This window comes from Rutidosis leptorrhynchoides, unplaced genomic scaffold, assembly GCF_046630445.1.
Source record: "Rutidosis leptorrhynchoides isolate AG116_Rl617_1_P2 unplaced genomic scaffold, CSIRO_AGI_Rlap_v1 contig323, whole genome shotgun sequence".
Taxonomy (NCBI): domain Eukaryota; kingdom Viridiplantae; phylum Streptophyta; class Magnoliopsida; order Asterales; family Asteraceae; genus Rutidosis; species Rutidosis leptorrhynchoides.
The window spans coordinates 25,768-38,596 of NW_027266564.1; the positions used below are offsets into that span (position 1 = coordinate 25,768).

The 12,829-nt window shown below is 36.1% G+C and overlaps 3 protein-coding genes across 3 annotated transcripts; all 3 read right to left on the minus strand.

Moving 5' to 3' along the window:
* Positions 1 to 315: 315 nt before the first annotated feature.
* On the minus strand, positions 316 to 2,694 carry LOC139882900 (glycerol-3-phosphate dehydrogenase [NAD(+)] 2, chloroplastic-like). The gene is made up of 8 exons (XM_071867151.1): positions 2,371 to 2,694; positions 2,093 to 2,229; positions 1,881 to 1,986; positions 1,407 to 1,608; positions 1,240 to 1,327; positions 967 to 1,114; positions 574 to 723; positions 316 to 480 (listed from the first exon to the last, which is right to left on the minus strand). Exons 1-8 carry the CDS (start codon positions 2,692 to 2,694, stop codon positions 316 to 318), a joined length of 1,320 nt encoding a protein of 439 aa, XP_071723252.1.
* Positions 2,695 to 4,423: 1,729 nt separating this feature from the next.
* LOC139882893 (uncharacterized) lies at positions 4,424 to 7,462 on the minus strand. Its single transcript, XM_071867146.1, has 12 exons — positions 7,391 to 7,462; positions 7,216 to 7,311; positions 6,917 to 7,066; positions 6,760 to 6,831; positions 6,526 to 6,589; positions 5,925 to 6,031; positions 5,585 to 5,733; positions 5,368 to 5,458; positions 5,168 to 5,236; positions 4,932 to 5,023; positions 4,713 to 4,776; positions 4,424 to 4,528 (listed from the first exon to the last, which is right to left on the minus strand). Exons 1-12 carry the CDS (start codon positions 7,460 to 7,462, stop codon positions 4,424 to 4,426), a joined length of 1,131 nt encoding a protein of 376 aa, XP_071723247.1.
* An 865-nt stretch (positions 7,463 to 8,327) lies between these two features.
* Positions 8,328 to 10,888, minus strand: LOC139882894 (uncharacterized). The gene is made up of 8 exons (XM_071867147.1): positions 10,832 to 10,888; positions 10,668 to 10,752; positions 10,046 to 10,447; positions 9,317 to 9,913; positions 9,126 to 9,188; positions 8,793 to 9,013; positions 8,543 to 8,658; positions 8,328 to 8,442 (listed from the first exon to the last, which is right to left on the minus strand). Exons 1-8 carry the CDS (start codon positions 10,886 to 10,888, stop codon positions 8,328 to 8,330), a joined length of 1,656 nt encoding a protein of 551 aa, XP_071723248.1.
* Between the last annotated feature and the right edge of the window lie 1,941 nt (positions 10,889 to 12,829).

Consider the following 12,829-nt stretch of genomic DNA (forward strand, 5'->3'; position numbering starts at 1 on the left):
TTATTAAAACGTGAGTAGTTTGGATTATATTTTTTATAGTGGGTCATCAAATTTAGATCCAAACCCAATCATAATGGACTAACGAGTCAAGACGATTAGTTCAAGCGAGTGGCAAATTGAATTGTGAAAGTGAAGACAACCATAAGAAATGGAAGACAAGTTAATTTCAACAAGAGCCAAAAATTACAAGTCGAATTAGTCGATGTAATTTCTGTGTGTATTATTTGATGCAACATTGCAGGCTGCCTTGAATAAATAGAGCAACCGTGAGTGGTATCTATCTAACACGAGTCTATAGCTCAAACACGCTCCGTTTCACACTTCTTCAACCTGAGGGAGGTTCATCAATTCAAAAACAGCTTTCTTTGGTGTCAATTCATTGTCTATGATTCGAGCGACTGCCGTTAAAACTGGCATCTGAACTTTATATTTCTGGGCAAGTGCAACCACAGCACCGGCCGTCGATACACCTTCTGCCACCTGTAACGAAAACAACCAATCAATCATTTTGTTGTTATGGCAAATATTATTAATGATATCTACTGCTGGTACATCGAGAATTTAATTATAAACCTGATTCATGGAACTTAGAATATCATCAAGCTTCTCGCCTGATCCAAGACGAACTCCCACGGTTCTATTTCTCGAAAGATTCACAAAACACGTAAGCATTATGTCTCCAGTTCCCGACAAACCAGTAATTGTCGTTGGTTTGGCACCCATCTTCATGGAAACATATAGATGAAAACACCATAAGATAACAGTAAATTATGCAACCGACATCTGTTTCGAAATACTGCGTAAATAATACTTCATCCCAAAATACATGTCAATTGTCACAAGCAATTGAAATGCCATTGAACTTATATGCAGCTATAGTAGAATTTGTCAGAGCTGTTGTTCTCTCATGAATACATAATGGGAATAAACTAATTTAAGACTTAATAGTACCAAATTCAATATTACCTTTGTCGCTAGCCATCTTATCTCAGAGCAACCTTGTGCAACTAGAGCTGCCATAGAATTATTGCCAAGATCCATCCCTTCGACGATTCCAGCTGCTATCGCAAGAACGTTTTTAAGTGCACCAGCGATCTCCACGCCTGTAACATCACTGAGATCATCAGAGGTTATGAGCTGTGATAATGGAAGTTGATCTTGAATAGTGTCGGTTCAAAAATATTTTACGATAGAAGCTGACTTCAGAGTTTTTCCATCTTTCGTTTTAGTCCCAGCTACCTTGAAGTACTGATTCTTAAGTGGCTAGAGCCTAGTAGTTGTTGAACAGTGTTGGCCAATTTCTTGTCTTTCGATGCGACCACCATCGCTGCAAGGCAAAAGCCAAACGTAAGACGAAACCAAAACTTTCGATAATTGACAAGCTTGAGGAGGCAAGACTTATCTACCTGTTGGCAACTTATTCATGAGTTCCAAAGCAAATGAAGGCCCTGATAAGGCAAGAAAAGGTTGGCGAGGATTCTTTAATGCTTGTGGAATAATCTGAGACATCATCCTCAACGTATTAAGCTCTAACCCTTTGCTGAGAGATATAAATGGCAAGCGTGGATCAACATACTCTGCAATACCCTCAAGGAAAGTAGAACTAAACTGCATTAAAAGTAAAAGCAAATTAAATGTTACAACATTTAAGTAAAAGGAAAACAGGTTGAGGACAGACTCAAAGTTACAACTACAACCAGTAAAAGAGCCAAAAATATGCATTAATAATGCCAAATTTGGGAATTCCAAACTTAGAAATGGATTGTTCACGCGCAGACACGTTGCATGAATTGGTCCATTTCCCATTTGGGACGTATGACAAGACTTGAATAAAATATCCATAGCAATGTGTGAGCAGAAAGAAAGGGCATAGGAATGACCTGAACAGGCACAGCATGAAGACAGTAATCAGCACCGAGCAGAGCAGCCTTAGCGTCTGTCGTCGCAAGAACATTTTCAGGGAGTTTGTGTTGAGGAAAGTACTTGCTGAAAAAACGAGCGACAATTTCAACAAATGTGAGAATGCAGATCCATGGTAATCAACTTTATTCAAGTAGACAGGACAATGGAACAGGGAGTTTAACAAACTGACCAATTACAGTGGTTGTCATTTATAGATTGACAAACAAGGGGATCTCTAATCAGCATGTGAACTTGTAATTCGGGCTTTCTGTTTGCAACATGAGCAGCCATTGCTGTACCAAAAGAACCTCCACCAAGAACCACCACCTAGTTCATAAGAGAATCTCATATATGATATCTAGCAGATCAAGTATCATCGCAATAGAGCATAATCTATCTATCTGGCCCAAATATATTACGATTGGAAACGAACGAGTCTTACAGATAATGAAGAAGAGAGAAATGAACCTTGCTAGTGCGTTCAAGGACGTCGGTGTTGGACCTAGAACGCCAGGAACGAGACCAACGGACGAGCTTCTCCCACGCAATCCGGACAATTCTCCGACTATCACGGCTGGTCTTTTCGTCGGACGGCGGAGGTTGACGGGTGTCGTTTGCGGCGGCATAACAAGAAGTGATTGTGGAGGCGGCAGTGTCGCATGTGATTCTGGGCAATGAAAGAATTGGGTTTCTGAAAGAGATATTAGTAGCAGTGGTTGTGAATGGGTCGTAGTTTTTGGAAGCTAAAAATGGTTTGTTCAATATGAGCGAAGGCTCCAACACTGCCGCCATTTTTTTTGTTTTCTGTTCTAATCTATCCGTTTCCTTTTGCAGACTCTGGATGATGATGATGATGTCTTCGAGCTGGCCTCGGCTTCCTTTCGGGCGGTCCAATTAAAATCGAAAATCCGATTACATTGAGTTCTTTTGGTCGAATTGATTAGTTTAAAAAATCGATCAAAATTATATCAAACCGATCAATTTACAAACTTTAGCTCTTTGTGATGAAATGGAAGAATAATGCAATATGATCTATGATTGCCATATTAGAACTTTATATATACTCAAAACCTAGTACATGATTTTATGGATAAATTCGTCCTATATATTTCAAAATTATTTTGAAACATCAAAGTGCCAAAACATCCGATACAAGTCGAGTTGAGCGAGTCGTGAGAAGCTTATTATTATTAGGGCAAAAAATGTAAATCTTAATTTTTTATTTCAAATGAGAATTGTACGATATTTTCTCCACTATGTATGAATATTAGATAACTTTAAATACACGTCTGAGTCATGAGAAGGCTATTAGGGCAAAATTGTAGATCTCAATGTCTTATTTTAAATGGAGGGTCCTATGGTATTCTTCCGATTACACATAGAAAAATGGCAGTTTTTAAGTTAAAAGTCACATTTATCCATATATTGTATGTTATATTACTTACTGGTGCTTGTATTTGTTTTTAGATTCGTAGTTCCGAAATCGACTATAGCATTTCTCCCTCTCCCTTAACGGTTTCCGCCAATATTATTTTTAAACTTCAGGGCTGACGGCCCCATAACTTTCATTGCAAGCCGAGTTGTGAAAAGGCTATTGAGGGCAAATATTATAGATTCAATTTTTTGTTTCAAATGAGAGTCATGCGGTATTTTTTTCGATTACATATGAAACTACAAGTTGAATCGTGAGAAATCTATTAAAGGGAAAAATATGTATCTCGATTTTTTCTTTCGAATGAAGGTCATTCGATATTTTACCGATCATGTGTTAAAAAACAGAGCAACTTTTAAGTCAAAGTTAAATTTTGATCCATACATTTTATGATATATAATAAATACATCAAAATGGTGCTCTATAAAAAACGCAATAGTAATCAACATCCATCAATGGAGACGTTAAATGTTAACATCTGTTTATAAACTAAACTAGGGTACTAAAACGGCTAGAATTATTTTATTATTAATGAAAACTGCTACAATACGGATTAGAAAAAAAATTGATATAAGAGTTGTTCCAATTGCAGATTTAATAGACTCACCGAGCGAAATAATGAAATCAGCAATACAGATCCCGCAACGCACTTATGTACTCTGCAACGTAGTTATGAACGCGAAACAACAACCAAGTTTGACTTGCTTGAGTTGTCTAAGGACTCTAACCTCCTTCATCTTATAAAGGATATTCTCCAAGGAAAACAATCTGGTCTTTGTTCTTGACGGAATGGTTCCTCCTCTACGATATACCCATCCATCAAATTCTGTTATTGATATAACAAATCCTGATATCAATAACTAGCGAGTTTCTTATGATTTAACAAAAATCGATCCACATTTTCCCTTTTTGCATTGAAATTCATCGATTAGGGACCGAATCTTGTAAGAAATAAAATGTATAATTACTGGAAATCGAAGCTAGGAAATCTCTCATTCATTAATTAAACATTCTACATTTCGGATTCAAGACACATAAAAGCTGTCAAACTCTTGGAACATTCAGAAGAGATGTTACAATTTGTTGGTTTCATTTGATGGTTCCCTTGGTGATTGATGACGTACAAGGTCCACCAGACGTCATAAATGGAATTCCCTTATACGTGGCCACACCTTTGTCATCAGTGAAGAGGTGCTGCATCGCAAACAATTATAAATTTCAATTATCATTCACAAAGTTTAAATGTTATGTGGTCATCTTGATAATCCAGTCCCCACTGGCAAGCTTGTTTTCAGAAGGTTCGTGTATTATGTATATCATCAAGCCACTTTTACGAAAACATCCTCACAGACCAAGGAGAAGAAAGAAGAACACATACCGGGGTAATCTTGTCCAATTGCTTCTTCTTCGGGTTCAGCACATCTTCTGGTTTTCCATCAAACCTATGTCAAGCAAAGGAAAGGAAATTCTCATAATTAGATTTCCAACATCTAATATCTTCCATCATTTAGATTTCCAACATTTTATATATTGTAAAAGGACTACGGAAGAAAGTAATTTTGTGAAATAGTATGCTTAAGCGAAACTTAAGACTCACCCTGAAAATAAAATCCGCTCTCCAATTTCAGCTCCTTGTGGTGGAAGCAAAGGTTCTACGATGGTGTGATCCTCACTTGAAGCACATAGTACCTGATTGAAATTGAATAAGGGTACATAAGACATAAATTGTGAATTAAGCATTTACATAAATTGACCATGGATTTTATGTTCCACTTGCATAAACAAAAGGTCTTAGTTCTTATGAAATCAAAGGAGCACAAAGAAAATATTTACCAGTCCTTCAGACATCACATCACGTAGCTTTCCTGGTTTCACATTTGTAATTAGTGCAACACAACGGTCCTGAATTGTACATTCAAATATTAGACTTCGAAGAGTAAGCTTCAATCAACCAGGGGAAAAACTAAGGAGAGATAAAGGGATGGACAGTTTCTTGGTGAAACAACAAGCTACTAGCCTACAAGTGAACATACCGTCAATGACTCTGGACTGCAATACTTGGCCAAACCACTGACCACTTGCCGTAATTTCCCTTCCCCAACATCTATCTCCTCGACCAATAAACTGCATTATTCATGACGAGTGTGAAAATACTGAATTATAGTATTCAAACTACTTATACTGCAAAAATCAACTTAAGAGCACTCAATTAAAGGCTCTAGGTGGGATAGGAGAGTCCGTTAGCCTTACCTGTCAGCAGATGGATGCTTCCACGCCTTGCGAATTTGGCCAACTTTAATATTTAGTAAAGTAACACTGACTTCTTTGTCCTTTTCTACTTCCGCTTCGGATGATTTCTTCTTCTCTTGAGGAGCTTCTTTATCTTTACCAGCCTTTTTCTTTGAGTTCTAAAATTAAAAAGCAAATCATCAATATACACAATCATGAACACAAAAGAATTGAATGGAAGCCATAAGAGATAAATTACTCATTAATAGCCAAACAAGAGCACACATTAATTAATTACAATTAACAAAGAAAAACAGGATATAAAAAGAAAATTATCAAAATGAAATTCAGACGAACTTACCCCAGCATCTGTTTTCTTTGCATCTGCCTTTGACTTATTGGCATTTGATGTGCTTTGCTCTGTTTTTTTCCCATCTGCATTTGCTTTTGCATTTGCACTTGCATTTGCTTTTACAGTTGTATGGACATCCTCCTTGGCTGCATTTTTTTCTGCCCTAATCTTTAACTAGAATAGTAAAACAAAGTTCAGTAGACATAAATATCCGCAATATTTGTGAATGCAACATATGAAATGATGAGGTTAAGCAGTGCATGTTCTTTGAACATGAAATGTTTTAATCTATCTCATTTTGTAGGTGCAAGATAATATATTTATAGGTAACAATTTTTTGACAGTTAACTCATAGGTAACCGAAATAGCTCTCATTTTCCTTTCTTTTCTTTTCTTTTCATTTTCTTTTTCTTTTTTATCTTTTCAAGCGAGCCTTGGCGCAAACACCCTCTTTGCGATTGCAAGGGGAAGTCTGCATACAAAGACATCCTCCCCCATGCCCCCCAAAGCGGGGAGCCTAAGCACACCGGGGATTGCTCGTTTGCCCCTTTCTCTTTTCCCACTTATTTTCCATTGACTAACCAGTAATACTATCTATATGAATGTTAACTCACAGAAGGCTCAAATTCAGGCTTCTTTAGCACTATCTCGTCGAACAATCCATCAAATTCTTTCTTCTTGTTGTTCTGAAAAAAAATAAAAATCAAATCAAATCAAATAAAATCAAATCAAATGATCCGGAAGCACATCATATAATCTTGATAAGAAACTATATGTTAAAAATAAAATAGATGCCTATATACACAAGATAACAAGCAAGAAAAAAAGCAAGCCATTGTCCTACTTCTACCTGAATATAGTCCATCCATCTCAGCACATGTGGCAAATTTTCCCTTTCTGATTTGGAAAGGGCAACCTGAAAACAGGTTCGAAGACGAAACAAATCATATTAAAATCTAAACTGACTGATTAAATAACTATACATATGTCAGAAAGCATACCACAGATGAATGTGTAGCAGCAAAGACCAACACGTCAATTTCTGAAGCTTTCAATCCACCCAAAAGCACAGATTTCTGAACCAGCTCTTCATTCAATCGGCTAAGATCACTTGCAGAAAAATTATCCGCAAATTCCAGCCATTTGGATACCTACCAATCAACAATTAACTAATCAGACAAAAACCCCATTTGATAATTCTTCCACAAACACACGATCATTAACCAAAAACACTATGATCAAACACAAATTTATTACACAACAGACTTAAATCAATATCTGGCGACACCTAAGAACTTACCTCATCAGTGATTTCCACTTCTTTTCCTGACGCCTTTGAAATACTCAAGTACAAGTTCTTAACATCATTCTGTGACGCTTCGTTCAGAAATTTTTCCTTGAGAAAAAAATTGCAGATTTGTTAGCAGATGAATAAGTAGTAAGGTTGAATCGTATCTATTTATATCAAAACTTACAGAAGATATGTTAAGATTCTTGCAGAGAGCTGATACAATGAGTTCGTTCCTAGTGCTTTGAGTGACCGCCATTTTTGTCAAAATTGTCTGATAGGGTTTTTTGTCATCCGGGAATAAAGAGAGTCTTTCATTTCGATGCTGATGGGTTCTAACCCGAGCCGATTCCGTTTAGCAGAAACGAAACCAACTGAACCGATCGAAATCGACTCAAAATTTTCGGTTCGATTCGAATCGAAATTGAACCGAAAACCACCTAAAACTGAACCATAAAATTACAGTTCCGTTGACATACTAAAAATTTATGATTCCAGTAGGGTCCATGAATTTAAGAACTGAGAACCTTCGATTCTAAACATTAACCATATCAAATCTGATCGTGACCATGTCTACGGTCAATCCCTACTTGCACAGGTCAAATTCAGCAAATTGTTATAAGCATATCACACGGTAGATAGTATAGCATAATCCAATTTCATGTTTGGTTGGCACATATTAAATCGACGTATACGTTTAATTTATCTATAGTTGCATTTGGATTGCAAAGATTACTTGACGAATGAGGTGGCCAGATTACAAAATTCTGAAAGACAAAATAACTTATAAATGACTTTTCAATTGATACATTTTGAATAAAACTTCCATTCAATCAATTGATACCACCTAGTTCAACATAAATCATAAATCATGATGTTGAGTTGAGAAGCTCAAGTATACATAATTCTAAGACTTGTAAAAAGATGACCACTAGACCACTTCAAATTCTATTTTGAAATTAAATCACGAAATCAACAACAAAAAGGAATTTCATTTATGAAAATGAATTTTATTTATTCAATCCAAAAGAGGCCTTATGAAAATTGAATGGCAATTCTTTAAAAAAATTGATAAAAAAGAAAATTAAACCAATTCTAATGTTACATGCTAACCTAAGTAAGTTTTAGCAGCAAAAAATGTTGTTTCCATTGGACAACAAAAACTTGCACGTTGAATAGATGGAAGCTGCAGCTGCTCTTACCGCCAATTCTCTATCGGGGGATCCTATCATCTGTGATCTGCATAATTTGAATAAACAAAAGCATTAACATTTTATCCATATACTTATTTTTTTGTTTATCTTTGCAGGGAAATAAAATAAAGGTGAGGCTTTTATACTTGTCATTCTCTGATGTTCCATGTTTCTGCCAGTCATGTGCTGAGTTCCAATTGATAACTTGCAGGCCTCGGTCGCAGAGTAGCTGCATTTCCTTTACTTGGTTGAACCAACTTTCCTAAAATTTAAGAAACTTTAATTTGTTAAGAGAAATGATTAATTGAGAGAAAGTGAGAACAAGCTTTATAAAGATTGTACTTTTGTCTAGGCTAGCAATAATGATAGCTAAATAATTTCAGTTAAAATACCCACCAGTTGGGTTTCTTCTTCAGAAAGCGACTTATCCATCTGATCAAACAGTGAGCTCCACCGTGCACGATGCATTTCAGCCATTGTATGATTGGAATATCCATCAGCAGGATTTCTTTGAATGAAAGGATCATTCTCTTGATTGGATGAGAATTCCTTTGCAATCAGGAAAGGTAATTCAGTTGTTATCACAGCTCGAACTCTCTTCTTGCTACGGCGTAATGCTGCAGGTTCAAAAAGCCAGTTAAAGACATAGACAAGCACTTATTAACATAGACATGTACTATGTTTCCACAATCTGACGATTCTAAGAAATCACTCGTGTCATAGAAGTACCTGAAATGCGCCCTTTAACGTCGTGGTGAATAAGTTCCAACCACTGAGAAGCAACATTGGCAGCTGAAAAACAAGGCAAAGTTCCATATCAATTTAGTTAAAACTTAACTACTGACAACAGCTGTAAACTCAAAATGGTAGTCATTTCAAATAAAAGAAACATACAGGCATAAAACACTAGAATTAAACACCTTTGATGGTAAGAGAAAAATCGTTTGCAAAGTCAGCAGACTCCTCATTGGAATTTGGATTGTCAGAAGCCTGCATGAATGATGATAGCTTTAGCGCCAGTGCATCGTCATCATCAGCTGTTAAGTCTACCATGCTTGAGTCGTGATCTCCACTTTTGTCATCTGAAACTGAAGTAAATGACAGATTCATAGGCATGGACGTGCCTCTTGCCAGGAAACTACCGGATAAACTATAATCAAGGACTCCTTCATGAGACAAAGTGTCACTCTGAGATACAGAATCGCTCGTATAGCCAAGGTCTTTTAAGCTTCCCTGATTGATACCGAAATCATGACTTTCTGACCTGACTAGGGCCTCAATTATGGAATGAACTTGTTTCCTGTTTCGTACATGGTTTATTATCCCTGGGTTTAAATCATTAAGTAGTCCACTGGGAGCTGCAATCTTCTTGAACCTATCCACCTGCTCTTTCTTTGCAAGCTCCATGTCAATCTTCATCCTAATCGTATCTTGTTTACGTTTTCTCCCACGTTGTTTCGGCACTGGTATCCCCCCATGGGAAGCAAATGATAGATTGGCTTTTCGTGCTGTTATACCTCCATGGGAAGACGATAAGTTGCTCTTTTGGGTAGTTATACCTCCTTGGGAAGATGACAACAGATTTCCTTTTTGGGTAGTTATTAAACCTCCATGGGAAGATGGCATGTGACCTTTTTGGATAGTTATACCTCCATGAGAAGATGAAAGAAATCCATTTTGCTTCATCTCCTTCCAAACTTGCAAAGGATCTTTTTCGCGCTGTGGACTTGTGGTGGTACTTCCACACTCAGAAACATCTACTGATTTCAAAACAAGGTTTTTTCTGGACAGATCATACTGGTCCTCATGAACTACGCTATAAGCATCTTCCACGTTGAGATCTAAACTGATTCTTTTTGAGACTCCACATCCATCTTTCTCCCCATAAGTGTTTGGTTTGTCAGAATTGTCACTATGCCCAGTTCCATTTTTCCTTGACGACTTGTTTAGATCCAACTCCATAGGGGCAGAACGGATTTTTTCTGCCATTGAACCCTTTCCTTTTAAAGAAGACTGAGCTGTGACTTGAGGCAATTCCGCATCATCAATGCCTGCAGCATTAGAAAAACCAGCAAACATAATCTCAATAGAAACCCATACAAGGGAGACAAGACAACCAATCTATTAGGTCCTAATGAAATCCAGCTTCTAATATTCAGCCAAAAATTATTTGTTGGCCACTTTTCGAACACTCCAACTATGCAAACTGTATATCTTTAAGAAGCTTAAAATTATTCGCTCTACACAAAAGCAGATAACAAAGATTCATACCGTCAGGATCAAGATCTAGCATGTTAACCTTCTTTAGAGAATCGTTGCCACACAACTCGTCATTCCTCCCTTTCTCTCTTACCAACTAAAATCGATCAAAAAGTCAATATAACTTTATCAAACATAAAACACAGATATAAAGAAACAAATATTCTACGAATTACCATTGAATCTGATCTGGATTGACTCAAAACATCCAGTGAATCATCTTTATCTTCCATTTTCCAAATATCATAAAAACCCAATTCAATTGGAGGAATTTGAGACAAAACCCACTTGATAAAAAACAAGTCTTTAACAAGGAATTAAAGAAAACAAAGGTTTGAATTTTAATTCACTAACAAAAAGGGGGGTTTACTTTTGATTAGATCTGTTGTTGTTGGTTTGTTGGTACTATTTGGATTTGGAAGTAATCAATCAAATTGGGATGAATTTGAATTTGGATTTTCAAAGGTTGTCTGTCCGGACGGAGGCGCATTGATTTTTGAGACTGTAAGTATTGTTGTTGTTTAAGATTAGATTAGAACGTGAAGAAGGTGTGTGTGTGTGTGTGGGTTTTAGGTTTTCAAATTCAAAATGCAACATATCTATGTAATGTTGGAGGGAATGATATTTTTAAGGCCCAAAAAGCCCCTTTCATTATATTTCCCACGCTTTTTCTTATCTTTTTCCTTTTAAATTCCATAACCCTAGCAATCTCGATCATAACGATTGTTGTCGACAAATCAAGAAGCTCAAGTTCTAGAAAATGTAGTTTTTACTAATTCTATAATAGTGGTTTTCGGAGTCAGGGCACTATGTTAACGATTCGATTAAATGTTATCGCATATAAATAAACGAAAAAAATTTATACGTCAATATAGGAACGCTCAAAAAATTTAAATTAAATTTGTAACAGAAAGAAAATTAACGGCTAGTTAAATAAAGCGCTAAAATATTGGGCTATGTTATTTGCACGAACACAAATGCTAATAACACGAAAAACTTTAGGCTAAAATACATTTATATCCCTTCATGTTATTTTATTTTATTTTATTACCCTTAATCGGCCCGACGAACTATTAATCCTGCTGAATTTACTCTAGACTGTACTGTTCATAAGAGTAAATTGTACGATCAATTTTTTGCACAGCCTCCTTACAATTTCAATCATTACACTTGCTTTTGACTGTATCCCTCCATTATTCTTTTTTTTTTTTTCTTAATAGGACGTGGTTCTTTATTTTCGATGAGAAATATGCATGTCCTTGAATTGATTTATTTTGAATTTGTCATTTATATATGAATCTTCTATACAAAAGTTTTTTTCATGGAGTTGTACTTCAAACGGGTCCTGCTGCTCGCGCAAAAAACGAGTGCAATTTTTCATTGTTTGCTTTGTCTCTGTCATCGAAATGAAAAAGAAAGCAAGCACTTCAGACAGAGTTACACAACAAGTGTCATAGAATAATTTGCTTGGACTAAAATTTCTGGTTCTACTTATTCAACTACATTTGATCCTTCAAGAGAGTAGTTTGAAACAAACTGTCCAATAACATAAAAATAAAAATAAAAACTGTGGCTTTAAATTGAGACCCGAAAGTCACATATTTATTTACTTAAGGCCTAAGTAGCACAGGGACGGATTACGGTTCGGACGGGGATCTAGACGTCGAAACTGTTAAATAAAAAAATTAGGTCAGAATCGGGACGACTACTATTATAATATTTAATTATTTTAATTAAAAAATTTTAAATAAAATTGGAAATTACGTAAAAACTAGGGAGAATTAATAGTTAATTTTTTTTATACTTATAATTAATTATGAAAACGATATATAATTAAATTAGAAGTGGGCTAAAAAACTCATAAACTGATTTTTTTTGAATAAATCATAAACTGATTATTGATAACATGACCCCGGACCGTCGGTTCATTGAACCGAACCGGCCCGTAAAATAGAACTCAATGACGAATTGATTGGGCCGGTCCCATATCCATCGAGTCAGTCCTCTCCTCTGCTACAGAACTTTTGGCAATTGTTAAAGTCTCACTCTCACATGGCACAGAAATCGACCGTTGCAGATCCTCGTACTCTACAGACCCAGTTAAGAATTCAAATTCAAAAATTCAAATTTTACAAAGTAGAAAAAAAGAAAAGCCCGACACACTTTTCCATGTT